The 22,737-nt window shown below is 57.7% G+C and overlaps 3 protein-coding genes and 1 long non-coding RNA gene across 11 annotated transcripts; 3 read left to right on the top strand and 1 right to left on the bottom strand.

Moving 5' to 3' along the window:
* The first annotated feature begins 157 nt into the window (after positions 1–157).
* NUDT8 (nudix hydrolase 8) lies at positions 158–2,506 on the top strand. The gene is made up of 4 exons (XM_014844690.3): positions 158–926; positions 1,589–1,721; positions 2,026–2,103; positions 2,196–2,506. The coding sequence occupies exons 1-4, from the start codon at positions 733–735 to the stop codon at positions 2,421–2,423; spliced, it is 633 nt and encodes a 210-aa protein (XP_014700176.2). The 5' UTR covers positions 158–732; the 3' UTR covers positions 2,424–2,506.
* A 988-nt stretch (positions 2,507–3,494) lies between these two features.
* Positions 3,495–8,442, top strand: LOC106833483 (double C2-like domain-containing protein gamma). Of its 8 annotated transcripts, XM_070488273.1 has the most exons (13): positions 3,495–3,672; positions 4,443–4,495; positions 4,602–4,808; positions 4,974–5,016; positions 5,142–5,221; positions 5,298–5,369; positions 5,585–5,694; positions 5,773–5,908; positions 6,040–6,093; positions 7,438–7,595; positions 7,673–7,754; positions 7,940–8,036; positions 8,114–8,440. In XM_070488273.1, the coding sequence occupies exons 3-13, from the start codon at positions 4,767–4,769 to the stop codon at positions 8,242–8,244; spliced, it is 1,005 nt and encodes a 334-aa protein (XP_070344374.1). In that variant the 5' UTR covers positions 3,495–3,672; positions 4,443–4,495; positions 4,602–4,766; the 3' UTR covers positions 8,245–8,440. The 8 variants fall into 8 exon arrangements, with proteins under 8 accessions (XP_070344374.1, XP_070344375.1, XP_070344377.1 ...); XM_070488274.1 differs by lacking the exon at positions 4,443–4,495 and having other exon boundaries at positions 3,536–3,672; XM_070488271.1 differs by having other exon boundaries at positions 3,565–3,672; positions 4,602–5,016.
* Positions 8,443–8,777: 335 nt separating this feature from the next.
* Positions 8,778–14,387, bottom strand: NDUFV1 (NADH:ubiquinone oxidoreductase core subunit V1). The gene is made up of 10 exons (XM_014844694.3): positions 13,918–14,387; positions 12,751–12,833; positions 12,507–12,677; positions 11,575–11,758; positions 10,764–10,953; positions 10,135–10,347; positions 9,784–9,950; positions 9,397–9,478; positions 9,036–9,181; positions 8,778–8,933 (listed from the first exon to the last, which is right to left on the bottom strand). Exons 1-10 carry the CDS (start codon positions 13,987–13,989, stop codon positions 8,847–8,849), a joined length of 1,395 nt encoding a protein of 464 aa, XP_014700180.1. The 5' UTR covers positions 13,990–14,387; the 3' UTR covers positions 8,778–8,846.
* On the top strand, positions 14,203–22,420 carry LOC123282034 (uncharacterized). The gene is made up of 3 exons (XR_011495191.1): positions 14,203–14,336; positions 15,042–15,090; positions 21,689–22,420. It is a non-coding gene; the product is annotated as an uncharacterized lncRNA (long non-coding RNA).
* Positions 22,421–22,737: the final 317 nt, after the last annotated feature.

The raw sequence follows: 22,737 nt of genomic DNA, 5'->3' as shown, positions 1-22,737 counted from the left end.
AGATGTGAGACTGCGATGAAGAGAAAGCGACACTTAAACCAACACCTACAGAGCAGAGATTGCAGGGCAGGGGGAGGGAGCCGAGCTCCGGCGGAGGCAAAGCAGGGCAAAGGTGCTGGAGTCGGGCCCCGGGAGTGGGAGGGCGGCGCGCGACACCCCGCGGAACCGGGGGAACGGGCTCGGAGGGAGGCCGGGCCGGCTCTCCCCCCGCGGCCCTGACGCCCTCGGCCTCCTGAAGGGGCGCCCCATGGCGCCCTAAACGCCACTCTGCGCATCCTGAGCACTTGGTGAGGGCCCCTAGGAGGGCGACGGACACACGCAGGCGCGAAGGGACGCGGGGCCTCAACAGCCAGACACCCTGACTCCCAAACCCCACAGTCACAAGGGCCGGGGTAAGGCGTCCAGGCCAGGACCCAGCCCAGCTGCTGCACGCGTTCTGGGACACGCTCAGCCGACCTCGCACCCAGCTCAGCCCCCGGCCGGAAGCCCAGGCTACCGGGCCCCGCCCCTTCCGGCCCCCGCCCCCGCCCCCGCCCCGCGGAGGTCCCGCCCCCTTTACAGGCCCCGCCCCTCGTCGGTGAGTTTCGAAGCTGGAGGGCCGGGGCGGGACGTTCCCGCCGACTCCTCCCGCACCCCGCCCCGGGGCCGGAGAGGCCGGGATCGTTCGCGCCGCCCCGCCCCTTCCCGCGCCCGGTTCCGCGCCCTAGGTGTCCCGGCCGCGTCCGGCGGGACATGCTGCCCGACTGCCTGTCGGCGGAAGGCGAGCGGCGCTGCCGGCGGCTGCTGGAGGGGGCCACGGCTCGGCTCCGCGCGCGGCCCGCTGCGGCCGCGGTGCTCGTGCCGCTGTGCTCGGTGCGCGGGGTGCCGGCGCTGCTCTACACGCTGCGGTCCAGCCGCCTGGCCGGGAGGCACAAGGGTGATGTCAGGTACACCGGCCGGGAGCTCCTCTCCCTTCTAGGAGGCTCCCGGAGACCGCGGGGACCGAGGGCAAGGCACTTAGCCTCCCCGAGCCTCGGTTTCCGCCTCTGGAGAATGGGTCTGGCGAGAGCCCGTCCGCCCGCGGGCTGCGGCGGGGAGTCGGCGACCGGCGCGCCTCCGCCCAGAGCCTCGAGCCCCGGGTGCTCCTGTCTGGGTGCCGCACCACCTCGGGCCGGGACATCTCTCTGAGCTGTGTCCCCATCTCTAAAAAGGCAGGACCCCGCCCCCTGCCGGCGATTATAGGGACATTCGAGTTCCCGAGCCGAGGAAGCGAGCGGGCCGGGCTGCCCGGTTTCCCGTCCTGGCCCTGCCCCCGGCGGGAATTAAGAACACCCTAGAGTCAACGTCGGCACCACTGGGGCCACCCTAGGCAGAATTTGGGGGTCTGAGCCCCAGGCCCGTCTTGCCTCCCCTGCTAGGCCCCCAGGGACTCTCCCCATTACCCCCATTGCTCAGGAAGTTAACTGAGCCTCCGGAGGGCACGAGGCCTGCCCCAGGCCCCACAGAGGCAGACGTTGCCTAGGGGGGTCACGGCCCTCTTCCCCAGCCAACACCCCCACCCCTCCATGGCCCCGACACCCCAAGGACCACACTCCCTGTGCCTGTTCAGTTTCCCAGGCGGCAAGTGTGACCCCGCTGACCAGGACGTGGTACACACCGCCCTAAGGGAGACCCGCGAGGAGCTGGGCCTGGCTGTGCCTGAGGAGCATGTATGGGGCATCCTGCAGCCAGTGCACGACCGGGTGAGCCCGCCAGGCCCTGAGGCCACCACCAGCCCTTACCCAGCCAGGAGCTGGGACCTCAGGGTCTCCTGCAGGCATAGGGTGTGGAGGAGCACGCCAGACCCCTACCTGGCAGTCCTATTTCATCCCCACACAACCCCTCGGGGATGGCCAGGGGTCTTTTAGCCCCTTTCACAGCGGGTCCGGAGGCTCAGGTCCAGGGTGGAGGTGGCCCCCGGATGGCACAGTGGGTCTTCCTCGCAGGCTGCCCTCCCCAGCCCCACTGAGGTCATGCCTCCCCTGACTGCCTGTCCTCCCGCCCCAGGGGAAGGCCCCCGTGGTGCCGGTGCTTGCCAGCGTGGGCCCACTGGATCCCCAGAACCTCAGGCCCAACCGCGAGGAGGTGAGCGGGGGAGGCTGGGACCGGGGGGTCCCGATGCTGGGGGGCTGCAGCGGCCAGTCCTCTGTCACCCTCCCGCTGCCTCCTGCCCGCAGGTGGACGAGGTGTTTGCACTGCCCCTGGCCCATCTGCTGCAGGCACAGAATCAGGGCTACACCCACTTCTGCCAGGGCGGCTGCTTCCGATACACGCTGCCCGTCTTCCTGCATGGGCCACACCGTGTCTGGGGGCTCACAGCTGTCATCACCGAGTTCACCCTGCAGCTGCTGGCACCTGGCGCCTACCAGCCCCGCCTGGCCAGCCCTGTGCTGCCCAGGGGCTGAGGCCTGGCCCTCGGCAGCCAGCCCCTGCCTTCGCCCTGCCAGGCCAGCTCCACCTCAGGATTGAATAAAGAGCCTTTACACCACTCTGTGGCAACTGTGTCTTCTGCCCTGGGGCCCTGGCTTTGGCAGACCCCACCAGACAGGTGGCCTCCTGGCTGCAGTGCCTCTGGCCAATCGCACTATTACCCTCAGCCGTGGGCACTCACTGTGATGCTTACTGTATGCCAGGTACTGGGTGTTATTTCTCTCTTCACCCTCACCACAGCCCCATCAGGTGAGGCCAGCGCTGTCCCTGCCTGGTGAGACGGGCTTCTGGAGGACAGATACCTTGCCTGACGTCACCCCAAGAAGGGGTTTGAACCCAGCCCGCTCTGAGTCCAGAGCTCTCAGCCGCCACACTGGATAAGTGTCAGCCCACGCCTCCTACTCCCCCTCCATGCCTGCTGACCCTGCGGCCTCGCTCCTACCAGTGTCAGGTGCGGTGCTGGAACCACATCTGCAGACCGGCCAGTTGCTGTCCTGCCCTCTGCCGGGAGGTTCAGTCGGGGGGAGACCTTAGAGCAGCTCACACAGATAATCGTGTGACTGCACATTGATTAATCACAGATAACGGTGGGACTATACATCAACTATGTAGACCAGGGTTCTGAGAGAGTGAGTTGAAAGGGTGAGCGGTCTGACCTTGACATGGTGATCTGGGAAGACTTCTTGAACAGTATTAGCCAGGACGAGTGACAGAAAACTCCACCCCCCAGCTGACTTTGCCAAAAGAGGAATGGTGGTTACAAAAACTCCAGAGATAAACTAGCTTCAGGCATGGCTGGATCCAGGGGCTCAGGGGCACTCTTTCTCTTTCTGTGATCCCACTGTGTTGGCCTCACTCTCAGAAGCATTCTCTACTCCACAGCGATGAGAGGTGAGGAGAGGGCAACAGCTCTAGGTTGGCACGGAACTGGCGTCCCATCAACAGACAACAGAGCTGACTTTTCTCAGCCAGTCTCACCCAGAATTGCACTTTATCTGCCTCCCTTGGGTCACATGGCCTTCCCTGGGCTTGCCACATGGCCTGCTGGATTTGGAATTTGTTGATGGCAGGGCCTGGCGCACCGGCCTAGGGAGGAGTGTGAACCTCCTGGACTGAGAGTACAGAAAGGGTGGCCCAAAGGACCACTGGGAAGAGAGGGAAGGGAAGGCTGACCTGGTAAAAACCAGCCAAGTTCCCCTGCAGGGAGTGGCCTTGACACCAAAGGTGAGCTGGAGCGGGGCCAGGTCAAAGGGCAGAGGAGGCAGTGGGGCAGAAGGAGCAGCACATGGGTGTGCAAGGGAACCAAGAGCAATGTGGAGGGGGAAGGAGGCCCACCACGCAGGGGGCCGCAGTGAGGTGGGGACCTCATTCCAAGCCAGGAGAAGGGGAGAGGGGGTGAGGGGATTCGTGTTTAAAAAGCTTGAGCTGGCTACTGCAAGAGGACCAGCTTGCAGATGCCCTCCTCCCTGGGTGTGCCCTGTCCGCCCAGACACCTCCCCCTCCTCCTGGGGGCCCCCCTCCTACCAGGTACCCCCATCCTCCTAGGTGCCCCCCACACGCAAGCGCTCCCATCTCACCTTCCCATGCACCTCCCCCACACCTCCCAAAGTGCCCCCGCACCCCTCCCCTTCTCACACACCTCCCCACATGCTCCCTCCGCTGCACCCCTTCCGGCTCACCTCCTGCTTCCTCCCCACACACCCCTCCCATTGCCCCTCACACCCCTTGTGTCACCTCTGGCCCTCCAGCCTCCTCACTTGGGAGCAGGGCCACATGACAGTGGTAAAAATAACTCTGTCTGATGGTGTGTGAATGGGGAGGGAAGCCAAGGGAGGCTGGACCCCCACACTAGGGAAGGGAGCCTCGGGGTTGAGGGCAGGGAGGTGGCGGTCTCCTGAGCTCTGGAGTTCAGTTACGAGCCCCCCCCATTCCTGCCCCCCCACACTCCTGCCCACCCGCCCCCCCAGCCTTGCTCACACGGCTGCCTCTGGCAGGCGCATAGCTGGTGCCAGCAGTGAACCAGAGCAGCTGGAGGAGCTCTCAGAGGGTAAGCAGCCCAGCGGGCCTGACCGCCAGCACACTGGGTCCCCCTCCAGGCTGGGGCCCCTACTTCTCCCCCACCCACCCACCTTGACCCTGCACTCTGTCCTCAGGTCCCGGCTGCCAACCAGGACCAGCCCCCGCTCCCCCCCACCCCACCGCCTGCTGTCGGTGCCCTCAGTGGTGCTCCTTCATCCTGTCTCACTGGCCTGGTGCGTGCCCCTCATCTCTACTCTGCGGGGGCTTCTCTGAGTCCCTGTCCCCATGTCTGAGCCCCCATGGCGGGCACGGCGGCAGCGAGCAGGGGGCGGCCACAGCGGGTGAGCATGCAGGAGCACATGGCCATCGACGTGAGCCCGGGTCCCATCCGGCCCATCCACCTCATCTCTGACTTCTTCCCGCACTTCTACCCCTTCGCGGGGCCCACCCTGCGCGCCCCAGGCCCGCGCCCTGCAGTGACCCCCGCCCTCTGCTCTGCACCTCAGCCACAGCCCGATCCAGAGCCAGAGGGAGACTCAGACGACAGCAGTGAGTAGCGGCGGGAGACAAGGGGGACACCTGGGCCCAGCCCAACCACCAGGGAGGGCAGGGCAGGAGGCATGGTGTCATGGGGGGCGAGGGAGGAGCTGACCCTGCCTGCCACCTGCCCTTAGCTGCCCTGGGCACCCTCGAGTTCACGCTGCTTTTTGATGCGGACAACAGCGCCCTGCACTGCACGGCTCATCGTGCCAAGGTGAGGATGGGGGCAGAGGTCCCTGGCCCATGGGCCTGGGCCACAGGCCTGCCGCACAGCCACTGTCTGTTCTCAGGGCCTCAAGCCACCGGCCTCAGGCTCTGTGGACACCTACGTCAAAGCCAACCTCCTTCCGGGGACCAGCAAGGTGAGGGCGAGCCCCAGCCCCTGCCGCTGTCCCCGGGCCACACACCAGCCTGGAGCACCCACCTGGCCCTGCCCTGCTCCTCCCCATCAAGGCCCACACGTCAGGCATGGAGCTCCCCATTGCTGGGATGTGAAAGTGGGGGCCCTATCAGGGAGGCGGGTCAGCGTGGGTCCCTGGGGCCCGAGGAGGCCCTGACCCACCTGCCTGGCCCCCAGGCCAGCCAGCTGCGGACACGCACGGTTCGGGGCACCAGGGGCCCTGTCTGGGAGGAGACACTCACCTATCACGGCTTCACCCGCCAGGATGCCGGGCGCAAGACCCTGCGGTGAGCATCGGGGTGGGCCTCCAGAGGGCAGGGTGGAGGGGGGCTTGCCTGGCCAGGTCTGACGTGCGTGGCCACCAGGCTGTGCGTGTGTGAGGACCCCCGGCTGCGGCGACGGCGGCGGGCACCTCCCCTGGGGGAGCTCCGGGTGCCCCTGAGGAAGCTGGTGCCCAACCGAGCCCGCAGCTTCGATGTGTGCCTGGAGAAGCGGAGGCTGGTGAGTGGGGCGGCGCTGGGGTGGGACTCTGGGGGCCAGGGACCATATGAAGGGGGAGCTGGAGAGGGGAGGGGCAGGGAGGGGGCCTAGGCAATGTCCAACCCGGGTGACTGGGCTCTCTGTTTTTTCAGACCAAGAGGCCCAAGAGCCTGGACACGGCCCGTGGCATGTCCCTGTATGAGGAGGTGGGTAGGACAGTGGGACCCAGCAGGGATGGAGGTGGGCAGGCCTGGGGTGGTCCAGGCTGGAGTGGGTTAGGCAGGGACAAGGGTGGGCTGGGTAGGGGTTCAGGCCCATGTGGGCTTGGAGAAACGGCGGCCATTTCCCTCATAGGCCTTGTGAGCACTCATAGCCCTGGGGAACAGCCAGTTCCCAGTGGCTGGTTGGAGAGGGTGACTCCCCTGCCAGGGCAGCCCAGACTTGCTGTGGAGCCCTGGGACAGCAAAGCCCTCAGTGGGCAGAGGTGCAAGCCACCGTGAGGCAGAGGCAGAAACTGGGGGCGTTTGTCTGTGGCCCCACCTGGGAGGGCAGGTCAAGGTCCAGGAGACAACGCACAGGGGTGGGGCTCCCTGGCTGCTAGGTCAGCCCCAGGGGCAGGTAGCCCTAGCCAGGCCCTTGTCAGGAGGCAGCGAAGGTGACTACAGGGGGCCCCAGGGGAGACCAGAGACCTGGCCAGAATGCCTGGGGCCCAGCAGGGACGTGGCATCCGCAACGTGGTGGCTCCTCTTGGACAGAAGGGCCAGTGCTGCTGCCCTGCCCCCTGGTGGAGCCACAAGTTGGTGCAGCTGCCAGTTAGCCAAGGCCAGGCAAGTTCCAGCGAGGTGGGGCCGGCACCCTGCGACACCCACTTCCTGTCCAGACCCCAGATGCCGCAGCACCAGGGTGCACAGCGGTCACTCACGGGGCCCTCCCTCACTGAGAACTGGCTGCGAGCGAGGGGGCTGGGCTCCCTGCCAACCGAATCCCATCCTCCATTAAGTGTGGGAGCAGCACGTTCTTCCCAGGCGTCCTCCGAATCCTTTCGGAAGCACCAGGACCAAGCATGGCAGAGGACATTCAGAATCTGGTCCCTGGGGGACAGGGGGTGACAGGGTGGTTTTGTAGCTGAAGAGACCCACACGTCCCTGGGGAGAGCACGGCCTCTTGGAGCTGCTTCTGTCACGGGGGCTTGCCTTGCCGGAGGGTGGTTGTAGGCACTCAGTGCGAGGCCACTTAGGAAGCTCATGGCACATTTGTGGCACTCAAGAGACATCGCATCCCTTCCCCTCCATGACAAAGATGCACCGAACTGACCAGTCACGTGGCCTGGGCAAGCCCCTCCCCTTCTCAGGCGCTGGAGGTGGTACAGCTGACCTGTAAGTTCTCTTCCAGGGCACTAGGCCAATGACTGATTTTGGAAATTGAATCATGAAATGAAATCGTTGACCCCTGATTTCTTTGCAGCTAGTCTGAGTTCTTCCATCCGGGCTGACACGCCTGGGTGGGGGGCTTTGGGCCACACCAGGCCTGACCCCCACCTACCCCTGCAGGAGGAGGTGGAGGCAGAGGTGGCCGGGGAGGAACGTGGGCGCATCCTGCTGTCACTGTGCTACAGCTCTCAGCGGGGTGGCCTGCTGGTGGGCGTGCTGCGCTGTGCCCACCTTGCCCCCATGGATGCCAACGGCTACTCGGACCCCTTCGTCCGCCTGTGAGTGCAGACAGGTGGGCAGAGGGGGCTCACCTCTCCAGAGCCACATCTAACCCAACCCCATCCTCCCCAATCAGTTTCCTGCATCCAAACGTGGGCAAAAAATCTAAATACAAGACCAGCGTTCGGAGGAAGACCCTGAACCCCGAGTTCAATGAGGTAGGACAGCACCAGCTGGAGGCCGTCCTGGCCACTCGGGGGTGGCAGAGGTCAGCGTCCTGGCTCAGGCAGAAAGTGCAGGTCCCAGTTAACCTGAGCCACTCACCTGCCTGAGCCTGTTTCTGAAGCTCTGAAGAACCCGAGGCCACCTCCTTCCTACCTTTGTGCCCCCGGCCCCCCCACAGGAATTCTTCTACGCAGGCCCAAGGGAGGAGCTGGCCCAGAAGACGCTGCTGGTGTCTGTGTGGGACTACGACCTGGGCACGGCGGACGACTTCATCGGTGAGTGGGAATGCAGGGGAGCTGGGGTGGGGGCCCAGTGGGCTCCCACATGGCTCCTGACCCATCTCCCAACCCAGGCGGGGTGCAGCTGAGTAGCCGGGCCAGTGGCGAGGGCCAGCAGCACTGGAGTGAGTGCCTGGGCCACAGTGACCGCCGGCTGGAGCTGTGGCACCCGCTCGACGGTGCACCCTTCCAGCTCAGCGACTAGCAGGGGTGCCCAGCTCTGCTCACCGCCCCTCACTCAAACTGACCCACGGACATCTCCACGGAGCTGGGAGGACCTGGGGCTGCCTCACCCACCATGCCAGTCCCTAGTCAGATTGTTTCCTCCCTTCCCTTCCTTCAAATTCACCCCACTGTCGGATCATGAATCAAGAATAAACCTCTCATCTGAACCAGACCAGAGAGCCTGTGCTGTCCAGCCCCTCGCCTTGCAGGGAAGACTGCGCCCCGTTCTCCTTGCTCCACTCTCCAGGACCTCAGGCCTGGACCCTAGGCCACAGCTTTCCCCTCACCGCACCAGGGAAAGCCGGCTTGCCTGCCCCTGCTTCCTGCACTGAGGGATGGCTGCTCGGGATGGTCTAGGACAGGCTGGCCCACAGGAGGCCGCGGTGCAGATTCACAACATGACCTTGAGCTGACCTATCCCTCCAAGCCCCCAGCTCTGTCTGGCAAACAGGCCTCCCCGAGTTGTGGCTGCGGGTGGCAGGGTGAGGACAAGGCCACAGAGAAGCTGCGATGGAAGAGCAGGCAGCATTTGCTTTATTGTCCAACTCTTGGACAGACAGATGCCAGCCCAGGGTGGCGGGCTCAAGAGGCAGCTTGCCTGGCCTGGTGCTGCTGGGCAAACCGATGCATCCGCTCCTCGAGCTCCGGCCGGAAGTGACGGATCAGGCCCTGGGGATGGGAAGCACTGTGTGAAGCGGGGTCTGAAAATCCCCCAACGCCCTGGGCTCCCAGCGCCCCCACCCAAGCAGCACACAGCAGGGCAGCGAGTACCTGCACGGGCCAGGCAGCCCCGTCGCCCAGGGCACAAATGGTGTGGCCCTCTATCTGCTTGCTGATCTCCCAGAGGGAGTCGATCTCGGCTGGCCGGGCGTCCCCCCTCACAAAGCGGGCCATCACCTTGTTCATCCAGTCCACACCTGCAGCCATGGTGGCAAGACAGGGCCTGATGGTCTCCCCCAGGCAGGGTGTGGAGGGCAGCACTTGAGGGGTGCCTGCCCCATGCGGGGTGGGCTAAGAGAAGCCATGGCAGACTGGGAGGCAGTAGCTATTTATCCAGGGTCCTTTGTCCTGTGTCCGACCTGGGCCCAGGGTGAGTCACAGAGAAAGCCACCCCCCGGCCCAGGGTGCTCACCCTCGCGGCATGGGGTGCACTGGCCACAGCTCTCGTGCTTGTAGAACTCAATGAGGCGGGCGATGGCTTTCACAATATCTGTCTGGGGTAACAAGGGACAGTAACCAGCCCCCCAAGGCCTGAGCCTCAGCCCCCCAGCAGCACACCCTCCTGATTCCAGTGGCATCCTGGCCACCTCCACCATCCTCCCTGGGGTCCTGCACGGCCCAGACCCCACGGGCATTCCCCCCGAGTGCAGCCTTGCTCCCCTCCTCTCCCACCTCACTGTAACTCAGGCTGCAGGAACTGGGACCCGAGAGCTGGCAGGAGTTCTCAGAAGCCCAGGAAGGGGTGCTAACCAGGCTGGCATAAGGCAGGGCCCAGGCGGGGGTGTGTCCCAGCCCTTACCGAGCGGTCCATGACGATCACGGCAGCCGTGCCGAGGCCGCTCTGTGCCTGCACCAGCGCATCGAAATCCATCAGCACTGTCTCACACACGGACTTGGGGATCAGTGGGGTGGACGAGCCGCCAGGGATCACAGCAAGGAGGTTGTCCCAGCCACCGGTGACACCTCCTGGGGCCCCAATCAGTCCCCAAAAGGACGGATGGTCAGGGCTGGGGCTGGCACACCTGCCTAGTCCTGAGCCCACGACCTCTGTCAGTGCCCACCCCAGCCCCGGCTCCTGAGGCCCTCCCACTCCTGGCTTTCTTCAAGGACACGCTGTCCCGTCCCCCACCCGGCTGGCCCCAGGCCTCACCGGCATGCTTTTCAATCAGTTCCTTCAGCGGCACAGACATCTCCTCCTCCACAGTGCAAGGGTGGTTGACGTGGCCAGAGATGTTGAACAGTTTGGTGCCCGAGTTGCGCTCGCGGCCAAAGCTGGCAAACCAGGCACCCCCGCGGCGGCAAATGGTGGGGGACACAGCCACTGTCTCCACATTGGCCACAGTTGTGGGGCAGCCAAACACTCCTGTGGGGGAAATGAGACAAGAGACTAGTGGCAGCCAAGGGGTGGGGACAGGTTGGGGCAGTTTTCCTGGGAGTGGGGTCGTCCCAGGGTCTTGCTCCTGTAGCAGAGCCCCCCTTTCACCTCTTTATCATTCTCACCGCCCAGTGGACCCCAAACTCCAGCAGGAGCTGCACTGCCTTGTGCACCACCCTGCCTCTAGCTCCTGGAGGGAACCTGGGTGTCTGAGGTTGGCGCAGAGGCTGGATGAGGGACTGTAAGGTGGCACTGGTGGAGTCTCTCTGTTGTTACCGCCCCACTCTCTGTGTCTGGCCCCCAGTCCAGAAGGAACTCAGAAATTCCCTAAGAACAACCAATGGGGACCTGAAGCCAGATCCCGGACTCCACAGGACAAGGGTCAGCATCAGGCCAGGACTCACCCACGTCTGCAGGGAAGGGTGGCTTCAGGCGGGGCTTGCCCTGCTTGCCCTCAATGGACTCGATGAGCGCCGTCTCCTCTCCGCAGATGTAGGCCCCGGCCCCGCGCACCACGAACACATCAAAATCATAGCCGGAGCCGCAGGCGTTCTTGCCAATGAGACCAGCCTCGTAAGCCTCTCGGATGGCCACCTGTGGGACAGGGGGATGAGGGCACCATCCTGAGGGCACCATCCTGAGAGCCCAGGGACACTGCGTTTTGGAGGGAGAGGTCTAGGCTCAGTGAGCCCATCACCAGGATGGCCCCAAATACTGTTTCTATAGTAGAAGAAAAGACCCTATAGATTTTTTAAATACACGTAATAATAATAACACTTATACATAATGCTCCTATGTGCCAGGTGCTATTCCCATACCCCTCATTGCTGTTGCTGAGGAGCCTACTGGAAAGGTGTGAGACTCTGGCCCCGAACCAATTGCTGCAGGCGTCACCGAGCTGAGAACTCCTAAAATGACCTCTTGACCCTTTTGCAGGAAAAATGCCCGAGTGTGAGTTCCCAGGCGCAATCCCGCCCAGGAACCCTGGAGTCCTGGAAGGCCTCCCAAGCTGAGGCTCTGGAGTAGCCAGGAGGAGCCCAGAGAAGGAGGCTCTGGGGGCCACATCCTGTTCACCACACATGCAGGAGGGGTCACCATTCTCCCAGTCTGACCCCAGACAGATCAGGTGCTCAAATGCCAGAACCGCGATGCGGGTAAGCGGGCGTGTAGTGCACACCGAGTACCTCCCCCTGTTGACGTGCCTCCCCTGCCCACCTGCAGATTGGAGGCCTCATTGTAGAACTCCCCGCGGATGTAGATGTAGGCGGCACGGGCGCCCATGGCCCGACCCCCAACCAGGCAGCCTTCCACCAGCTTGTGGGGATCGTGGCGCATGATCTCCCGGTCCTTGCAGGTGCCCGGCTCCCCCTCATCCGCGTTCACCACCAGATACTTGGGCCTGTGGGGCCAGCAAGTCAGTCAGGCTACGGGGCCACCAGGGCTGGCCCTTCAACCACATGCCGCCCCACTCCACCCAGGGAAGCCTCAAAGATGTCTCCTCTGACAGCCAATCTCTCTCTGACCTCCCAACATGTTCCCAGGGGCTCTGCTTGCTCACCACCAATGACAGAGAGCTCACTGCCTATTCCATCTTTGCGTGGCTATGACCACAGAAAAGGTCTTTGTTCTGCTCAGTCCAAACGTCTCTCCTTGCGCTTTCCCGAGAGCCCAGACTCTGCTCTTGCTCACAAAGAGCCTTCCTGAACCTCCGCCACATCTCTGGGGCCAAAAGGAGGCAAAGTAGCTAACGTTTATCATTTGCTTTCTATGTGCCAACCAATGTGCAGGCCAAAAGCTGTACAAACATTCTCTCTTTAATTCCTGCACAATATTATATCCATGTACAAAAAAAAACCCAAAAGAACTGAGGTTCAAAAAGGTCAGGAGACTGCCCAAAGGTCTGATTAGTAGAAAGCAAAGCTAGGAATGACTCAAGTCTGCCTGAGTCAAAATCTTGTGTTGATTCTGCTACCCCTCAAATCTCTCCTGAGGAAGACCAGAGAGAAGTGAGTCCCATCTACTTAAGCTCTGGTAACATCTTACCACTTCCTTCACTCTTAGTTTCCAAGGAAAGAGCAAAGGCCGAGGCAAGCTCCAGCCACCCCAAAGGCTCTCCGGCAACCCCACCTCTGCCTCCCTATACACACCTGCCATCGGAGGGCTTATTCATGAAGCTCCACTTGAGGCCAGTGGGGAAGCCAGCGCCTCCACGGCCCCGCAGGCCCGACGTCTTGACCTCACCCAGGATCCAGTCAGGCCCCTTCAACAGGATCTCCTTTGTCTTGTACCAGTCACCTCGGCTCTGGGCACCTTTCAGCCTGGACAGAGTGGGGAAGGCAGTGAAGGGGCGGCCCTGCCCCAGGAGCCATCAGGCTAAGGGCACAGTCTCACCTCCAGTCATGGCGGCCATACAGGTTGGTGAAGATGCGGTCTTCATCCTTCAGCGAGCCAAATGAGGTTTTCTTGGGTGCTGTCTGGGGACACAGAGGGTCAGAAGGCCCAACAAAGCTCTGAAGCCGTGAAGGGCCAGGCCAGAAGCTAAAGACTCTTGGGTCCCCCGATTAGAAGGGGCTGGGCTAGGGAGACAGTACAGGCCTAAACCTCAGAACCTTTCATATCAGCACAGGTATCACCGCCACTTAGTAAGCACTTCCTGGTTAGCAGGCACTAGGCTAAGCATTTTACATCCAAAACCTCATAACCCTGAAACGGGGATGATTTCCCCCATTTTACAGTGGAGGAAACTGAGGCTCAGAGCAAAATGAACTTATGGAAGGGCGTGCAGCCAAAAGCAGCAGATGGAATCCGAGCTCAGGTCTGTCCCTGGCCAAGGCCCACACCTGAACCACAGGACCATACTACCTCCCTGAACTCAGAGAGATGTCATGGCCATTTATCTGTCTGGCTGTCCTGCTGGACCAAAATCTGGTTAGGCTAGGGCCTTATATTGCTAACTCTGCTGGAGGCAAAATACATTTACTGATGGGAAAGAAACGCCTCACTGGGGCTGGGACACAAAGGTGATGGAGGGAGAGCAACTTGGGATAAAACTGATGAGGAGAGGTGGAGCCCGGAATTCCACATGACCCAGTGGCCAGCGCCCCAGGAGAGGGCTAAGGGGACCTGGTTCCAGGCTCCCATCCACTTAAAAGCCACTGCAGGGAGCAGAGCGCTGGACGGGGAGTCAGTCAGGCGGTGCACATCTCTCTCCAAAGCTGTTTTGTGCATCTGTAAAATGGGGCAACGACTCCCTCAGGCACTACAAAGCTGTGGCACGGGAGGAATGAGACAAGGACGCTTTGCCACCTGCAAAACTCCCCGTTCGGCAGCGGGGCTGTTAAATTAAGGGAAGCCAAGGAGCCGGAGGGCTGGGGGGGCGTCAGCTTCCCGTCGGGACTCGTTCCTCTTCTACTCCCAGGCCGGAGCGACCACCTTCCCGCCGGGCTAGGGAGATGAGGCGGGCGCTCCAGTAGGCACTACCGACCGAAGGACGGCGCGCGCAGAGGCGCGGCAGCGAGCCCCGGCCCGCCAACACCCCTAGCCTGAGCCGGGCCTCACCGTGTCGCTGCTGAAACGCACAGACACCCGCGCGGGGAGCGACCCGCCGAGCAGCCGTCGTGCCGCCAGCATCGCGGGGGCCAGCCCGGTCACCTCCCGCTGTCACCTTCACGGCTCTGATGCTCAAGAACCGGCGCGACTCAGACGCTAGGCGGCGCACAGGAAGAACGTCACGCGCTTTGGCGCTGGCGGCGCGCCCAAGCTTCCCTGCGCCTCTCTCGCCCCGCCCTCGGCCCCGCCTCCTCCCAGGAGGGCGCAGAGGCCGGAAGTGGACTCTCTGGCACTGAGGCTGCTGGAAGATGTAGTCTCGCCGACCTTCGGTTTGCCTCCTTCCCTCCGCGGGGCTAGCGCTTACTCCTTTGCTTCCTGGCTCGGCTTCTTTCTGTTCGCCTATGGAGCCCCCGCCTTTCAAACCCCAAGTAAACAAACTTCGCGTGTCCCTTCTGCAAGGTTCTAGTGTTTCCACTTTCTATAGGTTTCGCATTTAGTGTGTACCTACTGTATGCACAAGTGTATTGCAGGGGGGAGGAGAAATCAGGCCAGTTACAGTCCGATCCCCTTGACTGTGTTGTAGTTATTCTGTCCTGGTCCAAGCCCTCCCAGACTGTCATTTCCCCCACCTCGGGGCCCCCTGGGCTCGGGAAGATTGCCCATTAGCAAGAGAGAGCAGAGGCAGCTCCAGGGGCAGGCTAGGTTGTTGGTAGAGGTCTTCCCGGAGGAGGTGTGTCTAGAGTCCTAAGTGGGGGTGAGGCCGAGGGGGGGTGGAGATGGTCAGTGGATAGCACATGCTCTTGCGTGTGCTGCTAAGCTCTCCAAGCCGTGCCCTCCTTCGCCTCCGTCAGGAGAGTCCTGCACTTGGCGCTCCTGCTCAAAATCCCGGAGTGGCCCCTACTGCCTTCACAAGCAGGCCCTGGCCTGGCATTTAAGGAGTCCGCCCCTCCCCCGCAGGATCATCAGGCCCAGGCCACATCACGCCCCCTCCCCCCCGACGACCGCTTCCTCTCTGGGCTTTAGGACGTTAGTGTGGCTGTCTCCCCTGTGCAGCTGCTCCCCTGACCCGAGGCCGTCTGTCCTTTGGCTCCTGGTGAAGTCCTGGAAGCCTGATTCACTCTTGTCTTTTTCAGTCCTCTGGAACTCCTTGGCCCTGAGACCTTGAGCTGGTCCCATGATAAGGTATCTTTCTGACTTTCTCTTCCGAGTTCTTCTATTCTCTTGTCCTGTAACCATCATTTCTTTTCTCTCTCGAAATGTGCTATTTACAAAACTCATTTGCCCTTATTTTCTCATATGCTCCTAGCAGCAGTCCTGGATAGTGTTAACTCCGTTATATACATGAAAAAAATGGAGGCCCATGGCGTTTCATCTCTTGTCAGTGGGCATGAAGCTGCTGAGTGGTGGAACTGGAATCAGACCCAGGCCTTTCTTTCTTCCCAGAGTGCCCCGCACACAGCAGACCCACAGAACGACTGACATACATGTGACAGTCATTGCGGGATGTCAGTGGTGTTCCCAAAAGAGGTGCCAAGAGCATTGGCACCTTGTCTGAGGTCTCACAGATGGGTAGGGCAGTACCAGGCCCAGGGCCTAGCAGTCCTGGCTCCCAGCCTCAGGCCCCTCTCCTGGGCAGGGAAAGAGATTGCCTGTGGAGATTACACAGCTAATCCGGGGCTCAGACCTGAGTCCACGGATCTCTCCTTCTGGGGCAGGAGAAGTGGGGCAGGATGGAGCCAGAGGGTAGATTCCTAACTCTTCCCTCCCTAACTAGGTCAAGGGAACACCAGGCTGTGGGGAGCAGGCAGCCTGGGGACACTGTGGATGGGAGAAGGCTGGGCGTGGCGTGATGGGAAACGGAGAGTGAGGAGCAGGACCTCCTGTTCATCCAGCCCAGGCTCTGTGCCAGGCACTTGCCATGTGTTATCCCCTTAATCTTCCCACAACCCAGGGCATGGGAGTGATGAGCCCCTGTTTTCAGAAGAGGACAGAGTGTATTGAGCAACGCTGAGTGGCCTGCCCAGGATGGCACAGCTGCCAGAACTCGGCCTGACGTCTTCTGCATCCCCCGCTCAGTCCCCACCCCTCTGGAGCACCTACTTGCCAGGCTCCTCAGTGTCACCTCCCAGGAAGCGCTCCTCCAAGGTGTCGCAGGCCCTGGCTCTCACCTCTCTCTCTGCACCTGTCCCATTCTGCGCCACCGTCTGCACCTGCCTCCCCCTCCAGCCTCCAGGCCCGAAGCCTCGCTGTCCCCACATCCATTGAGTCCTGCCAACCCGGCCTTTTTTGAACAGTTCCTGTTCCTGTGCCCTCAGGCCCCGCCCCAGGCCCACGATCTGTCAGCTTTCACCTGGAAGTTTGCAAAGCCTCCTTGAGGTCTCCCAGCCTGATTCTTGGCCCCTCCAGTCCTTTCTTTGCACGTGGAACAAGTGGGATTGTTGTAAAGCTCAGATCTATTTTACCCCCTCCCCTGCATAAGACCCTTTGTGGTTCCCTAGAGTCCTCAGGACAAAGCCGGAGCCCCCTGACCTGGCACTCAAGGTCCTGCACAGACGGCTCTGCCCACTGAAGTGGAGGGAGAACCATTCCTCTACCCTCTAGGTCCTTCCGGCTTGTCTAAGAGTTAAATTGACATGAAACAGAATAACAGGGGAAAATCAAACCAGTTTAATAACATGTATACACGGGAGAAACCCAGGAATACTGAGTAACTCATCCAAACGGCTGAAGCCACTGCCTTAAATACCATCTTCAGCTAAAGACAAAGGAGGATGTTGGGGGCGGTGGTTTAAGGCTTCGAAGGGGAGAAACGCAATTTCCATGGAGATGGAAAAGCAAATGTTTGCTAAACCAATGTTTGCTGGGCCATCTATAGACAATGTGAGGAGAGACAGAAAGAAAGGGAGAGAGAGACTGAGAACTTTGATAAAAATGGGCTTAGCAAGGATCCTCCTGTCTACCAGACCCAGTTTGTATTATGCTATAGTGAGCTCATGGTATCAGCTCCTTCCTGGAACAGGCCTTCTGTCTTAAATTCTTTTAGGTGGTTAGGGGGAAGGCGAAAGTTTCTTTCAGAGTCTTTTGTCCGTAATTAATAATCAAGGCAAAGAGACACATTTTGGGGTGGGCAATTCTGATCCTCCGCACCACACCACCCAGGGTTTGCCTGGGACAACTCATCTTCCTCCTCCTGAGGAGCCCCTGGGATGTCGCCTCCCCAGGAAGCTTGAGTAACTATTGCCACAGGTCCAGTGTGACTACAGCATGATGGGATCTTCTCTCTTCCCGGACCCCCCAGCACAGAGCTTCTCAAGGGAGGTGCTTACTCACTATGGGAACCTAATTTTATATTTGGAAAATGAAAACAATATCAGTGTTTTTCCTTTGCTAGAGATGTAAGAGACACAAAAAAGCAACAAGAAAGTAGTAACATGTTTTCACTGCACCGACTTAATCTCCATTGTCATTTTTGCTTTTTGGTTTCCACTCTGTTTTCTAGGTGATTCAAAAACATTTCACAGTAGCATACGAATAGATGGATCCTTAAAAATTTAGACCTTAACAGAAAATCTAAAGTGCCTCTGCCCCAGAGCCAAATGCTATTGAATCCGCTATTATCTTCCAATCCTTTTTTTAAACACCTTTACTTGTACATGTGCTTACCCACAGAAAAATACGAGCGTTTGGTGCTTTTTATTTGTGGTGATGGTTTCTTGCTGTAACACGATTCTTCAGCTTGCCTTTTTTTTTTTTTTCTTTTGTGAGGAAGATTCACCCTGAGCTAACATCTTTGCCAATCTTCCTCTATTTTATGTGGCATGCTGCCACAGCGCAGCTTGACGGGCAGCGCTAGGTCTGCGCCTGGGATCCGAACCCATGAACCCCAGGCCACCTGAAGCAAAGCGTTCAGACTTAACCACTGTGCCACCGGTCCTGACCCTCAGCTTGCCTTTTTTTCATTCAGCTCTGTGTTTTTGAGATTTGTGTTGACACAAATAGATTTAGAAACATGCATATCTACAGGTAATACCAAAGCTTCAAGGTGAAGCAACTGGATTCAAAATCCTGCTTCCATCACTTATTACCTCGATGATCTTATGACCGGTGCCTCAGTTTCCTCTAGTGGGAAATTAGGATAACACATACCCGAAAGGAGCATCTGTCAGGGTTGTTGAGAAAAGTAACAGAGCAGTGCCACACACACAGTAATGCCCAAAGAGTGTTCACTCAGTGCACTGAATTACAGATGAATTTGGAAAAGACCCACATCTTTACAATACTGAATCTTCCCACCCCAGGAATGATGTCACTCCTCATTTTTTCAGATCTTTTAGGTCCTTCACTAAACATTTAGAATTATACATTTTATTTCTATTTTTAGTAGTTCCCCTTACTTTTTTTTTTTTTGAGGAAGATCAGCCCTGAGCTAACATCAGCTACCAATCCTCCTCTTTTTTGCTGAGGAAGACTGGCCCTGAGCTAATATCTGTGGCCATCTTCCTCCATTTTATATGTGGGACGCCTGCCACAGCATGGCTTACCAAGTGGTGCCATGTCCACACCCAGGATCCGAACCGGCGAACCCTGGACCGCCGAAGCAGAATGTGTGCACTTAACCACTGCACCACTGGGCCAGCCCCTCCACTTACATTTTTAACAGTCATACTTCAGTTTCTTTTTTCCAGCAAAAGCTAGTTAATATGTCTGTCCTCCTGCTGAATATGAAACACACAAACAAACGAAAAAAAAACAGGCTGTCCTGCTTCCTTCCCCAATTCTGCACTCCTGTCTTCTGGATTGATCCCATTTGTGACCTGGCAAGGAGGGCATTTCTGGCCCCCTGCTTCATGCAGCTGGTGGAGACCTGGCCTCAGTCACGGGGTCTCTCAGCTTTGCTCTCCAGCACTGGGTACAGACTGAGGACCTGGCCCCAAGCCCTGTGCAACCAGCCTGGCTGTGTTCCTGCTTCCTGGCTAAGACACAAGGCTTCAGCTCCCACCCCGGGCTGTGAGTTTCTTCCTGTTTCTTTCTTTCAGGGAGAGGCTTATTTCAAGTCTCCACAGAATTCCCTTTTTCATTTCTGTGGCTGAGATTTCATTATTAACATTTTTTTCCTTTCTGATTTTGATGTATTTGAGAAGAACAGGCTGGATTTCAGGTCGTACACTGCTATCTTAAACTGGAAATCTCCATGGTTTCCCCCCCCCCGCCATTCATTTAAACTCGAGAAAGTAAAGTTGATCAGTCGCGGTTGATGAGGCGCACACAGGACAAGGGGTGCGCATTTGGGGCGAGCAACACAATTAACGACGCGTACGTCCCACGTCTCCCTCCCTGCTGTCCAGTGCAGGGTGCCCTCACACGCTCTCTAGTCCTGGCGTGAGAGCCACTCCCTGTCAGCCTGCCAGTGTCTCATTGTCCGTCTTTGGCCTGTGCTCGTGCTGAAGCACTGGAAACCATGCGCAGTCTCCATCAGGGAGGACCTGTGAGGCTTCAGTCTCCCGGTCCCAGTAGAGCGCCCTCGGTCCACACATCCTGGCACCTCCCTGGCAGAGATCACATTCAGGCAGCCAGCAGATCAAGTCTAGGTACCTAGGGTGTCTCCACGTTGGTCCTTTGCCCATCCCCCAGTCATCCCTTGGAATCCTGCCTATACCCCTTTAGTCCCTTAATACAAAAGCTCTAGTTTCTTCTTCGCCCAGTGTAGCCCTTGATGGCTATTTGGGATGATAGACACCAAGAAGAGCTTATACACCCCGTGACTAATCCCAAACTCTTGGAAATTCGAACCTCATCTTCCCCATTCTTCAAGGGTTTAGTGTTTAGAAATGCCAGGCTCTATCTTGCAAATCAGCGAAAAGAAAGAAACCTGAGTGTTTGTTGTTAGAAACAGGTTGAGCTGTTCGTCTTCTGTCACATGCTCTTCCTCCCGTGACAACCTTGCCCTTCACAAAGACAACTTCCTCCCAATATACAAAACTCAGAGCCGCAAGCGACATGTGGAGGGGGCTGCAATGGGTCGTGACGCTGTAGCCAGTATTTGCGGCTTCCTTCCTCCTTCGTGGATCTCATTCCCTTTGCCTCCAGCCAGCGCCTCAGCTGTCCAGGGGCCTTTAGCAGCTGAGGTGACAATATCATAAAGATGTCAGGTCTCTCCAAATTAATAGATAAACTCCCCACAAATTCGAATCAAAAGCCCATCAAGGCTTATCACGGAACTGGGAAAGCTGATGCTAAAATGTGTACAGAAGAACAAAAGACCAAGAACAGCCAAGCCGATTTTGAAGAAGAACAAGACGGAGTGACCTGCCCTGCCAGGTAGCGAGACTCATTATAAAGCCAGGTAATCGAGACAAGCAGGCCAATGCTTCTGACAGTCGGTGCTCCTTTATCACAATTTGCTAGAACTTCTGCAATTTTGGTTTTGATTTCTTCTTTGACATGAATTATTCTAAGAGAGCGATTTATAGCTATAAATATTATCCATTAATAAATATAACTATAAATGCTAAGATCTGTTTGTTTCCTGGTTTTGTCATTTTTCATTTTATTGCCCGATAATGAGAGATTGCTGTCTGTGCTATTTCTCTCTCTCCCTCCGGAACGTTCTAAAACTTTCTCTGAGCCATGATATATGGTCGTTACAGTAAATGTCCCAAGTGGAATTGAAAGGACAGTGCCTTCTCTGTTTTCCTACTGCAGAGTTTGAAATCTGTTGATTCCAGCTGCCCAAATCCTTGTCTCCCCACTAGCTTTTGCTTTATGAATGTCGGGGGAGGTTATCTGGTGCGGACAAGCTCACAAGTGTAACCACCTCAGATGTCCTACTTTCATGAGAGATGGAGCGCGTGTTTTGGTTTTTCATGGTCTTTGTGGCTTTGCGGGGATTCTGAAAGGTTCATGGGAATGCCAACTCCAACATTTAAACCACAAGTCCTCCCTTCCCCTGTCAGATATTGCAAATATTTTCTCTTGAGTTTATCGTCTATCTGATAACCTGAAAAACAATTAACTGTCATCGTACAAGAGAAATCCTCAGTTTCCATTTAGTCAAGTTCATTCTCTGGGGACCTCGTTTAAGAAGTTCATCCCCAGCCTGAGGTCATCAAGACAACTCTTACTTTTTGTTTTTAGTATTTTGTTTTTCTTTTTCACACATGGGTGAACCCTGTTGCAGGGTTTCTCAATCTTGTCAGTGTGGACATTTCAGGCTCTGTTGTGGGCAGCTGTCCTGGGCATTCAGGATGTTTAGTAGCATCCTTTAGTGCCAGATGCACCCCACAAGTTGTGACAACAAAAAATGTCTCCAGACATTTGTCCCCCAAATGTGACCTGGGGGACAAAATCACCCCCCCCCACCCCCACCCCGTGGAGAACCACTGATCTATTTGGAGTTGATTGTTGTATATGGTGTGAGGTAAGGATCCAGTAATTTTTCTCAATATAGTGAATCAGTTTTACTAATACTAAATAACTCTTCTTTTCAAACTTATTTATGATGCCACTGCTTTTACATACCAAGTTCCTGGATCTGCATGGTTCTGTCGTTTATGGTAGAGACTGAGCAGATATCAAACTCATTGCTTCTTCCTGGGCACAGAAACCCCCTGCATCTGAATGGGGCAGAAGTGAAGAGGGTCACTTCCAGAGCTGGGCCGCTGGGAGTAGGTGTGTCTTCATCTCGTTCTCTCTCTCTCCTTCCCTCTCCCTCTCTCCCTTCCTCTTTCTCTCCTCTCTCCCTCTCTCCCTCCCTCCCTCCCTCTCTGGTCTCTCCATGCAGGCTCTCCCTGTGGCAGCCTCAGAGTGGCTGGACCTTTTGCACGATGACTGAAGTGAGTGTCTCAAGAGAAACTGCAAAGCTGCTTGACCTTTTCTAACTCAGCCTGGGAAGCCCCATAATGTGGCTTCTGCTGTGTTCTCTTCATGGAGGCGGCCACGCTGTCCTGCCCAGCTTCCACGGGAGAGCACAGGACAGGCCTCAAAATCCCCATAAGAGATCTGATGCGATTCCAGATCCTTACCCTCACGTGTGGGGTTTGTTTTTCTCTCTAGGAGGCTGCAGGGTCTTCACTTTCTTTCTAGGGGCTCTAGAATTTCATGATCTGCTGTTGTATCTGTCTTTGGTCCTTTTTCATTCAATGTGCTTGGCACTCATGATGCCTTTCAACCTGAAAGCTCATCTTCAGTCCTGGGAAAATTTACTCTATTATTCATTTGAGCATCTTCTCCCTACTATTTTTTTCCTACCCTCGTCTCTCTCCCTCCCTCTGGACCTCCTTGAATAATAGTCTATTTTTCTTATCTTTCCGTGCTTTTATCTTTTTGTTCTATTTTCGTATGTATTTTTCAACTTTATCTTGTGAGATTTTTGATTTCTGCTGTCATATTTTTAATTTCCAAGAGCTCTTTTCTCCAAACGTTCTAATAGCCCCCCCCCCTTCTTGTCTTCTGGACATAATACCTTCTGTTACCTCCCTGAAGATAATGATTAAAGTTTATTTGAAGTTTTCTCATGCGGCTTGCATGGTCTCTATCTTCTGTGAGTGTCCTTTTTTCCTGTTTATTGTTGGCTCTCTCTTTTATGTTAGTGATTTCTCTCAACTACCTGGCAATAATTGTTGTCTGTTCATATTTGTCGTGTTAGGAGTGAGCAGGAAAGCCGATGAAAGTTCTGGGCGACACAGGGGCTTGTAAACTTCATGGAAAGTTCACTAGACAGATACCCTGGCATTGGGGCTCCCCATGTCAGTTTCCACTTCTCCCAGAGGACTCCCCCAGCCCCCCACCTGGGGTATGGGCCTCTGCACACGCTCAGGAAGCTGGGCTGGA

The sequence above is a fragment of the Equus asinus genome, chromosome 17 (assembly GCF_041296235.1).
Source record: "Equus asinus isolate D_3611 breed Donkey chromosome 17, EquAss-T2T_v2, whole genome shotgun sequence".
Taxonomy (NCBI): domain Eukaryota; kingdom Metazoa; phylum Chordata; class Mammalia; order Perissodactyla; family Equidae; genus Equus; species Equus asinus.
This window is presented reverse-complemented; position numbering and strand designations above follow the sequence as displayed.

Excerpts from the sequence above, each read along its gene's own strand:
- NUDT8 (XM_014844690.3), top strand. The coding sequence starts at position 733 with ATGCTGCCCGACTGCCTGTCGGCGGAAGGCGAGCGGCGCTGCCGGCGG. Across the intron at positions 927-1,588 it reads AGGCACAAGGGTGATGTCAG|TTTCCCAGGCGGCAAGTGTG; the intron begins GTACACCGGCCG and ends GTGCCTGTTCAG. Across the intron at positions 2,104-2,195 it reads TCAGGCCCAACCGCGAGGAG|GTGGACGAGGTGTTTGCACT; the intron begins GTGAGCGGGGGA and ends TCCTGCCCGCAG.
- LOC106833483 (XM_070488269.1), top strand. The coding sequence starts at position 4,261 with ATGGGGAGGGAAGCCAAGGGAGGCTGGACCCCCACACTAGGGAAGGGA. Across the intron at positions 7,596-7,672 it reads TCGGACCCCTTCGTCCGCCT|TTTCCTGCATCCAAACGTGG; the intron begins GTGAGTGCAGAC and ends CTCCCCAATCAG. Across the intron at positions 7,755-7,939 it reads TGAACCCCGAGTTCAATGAG|GAATTCTTCTACGCAGGCCC; the intron begins GTAGGACAGCAC and ends GCCCCCCCACAG.
- NDUFV1 (XM_014844694.3), bottom strand. The coding sequence starts at position 13,989 with ATGCTGGCGGCACGACGGCTGCTCGGCGGGTCGCTCCCCGCGCGGGTG. Across the intron at positions 12,834-13,917 it reads TGCGTTTCAGCAGCGACACG|ACAGCACCCAAGAAAACCTC; the intron begins GTGAGGCCCGGC and ends CTGTGTCCCCAG. Across the intron at positions 8,934-9,035 it reads GGGCTGCCTGGCCCGTGCAG|GGCCTGATCCGTCACTTCCG; the intron begins GTACTCGCTGCC and ends TCCCATCCCCAG.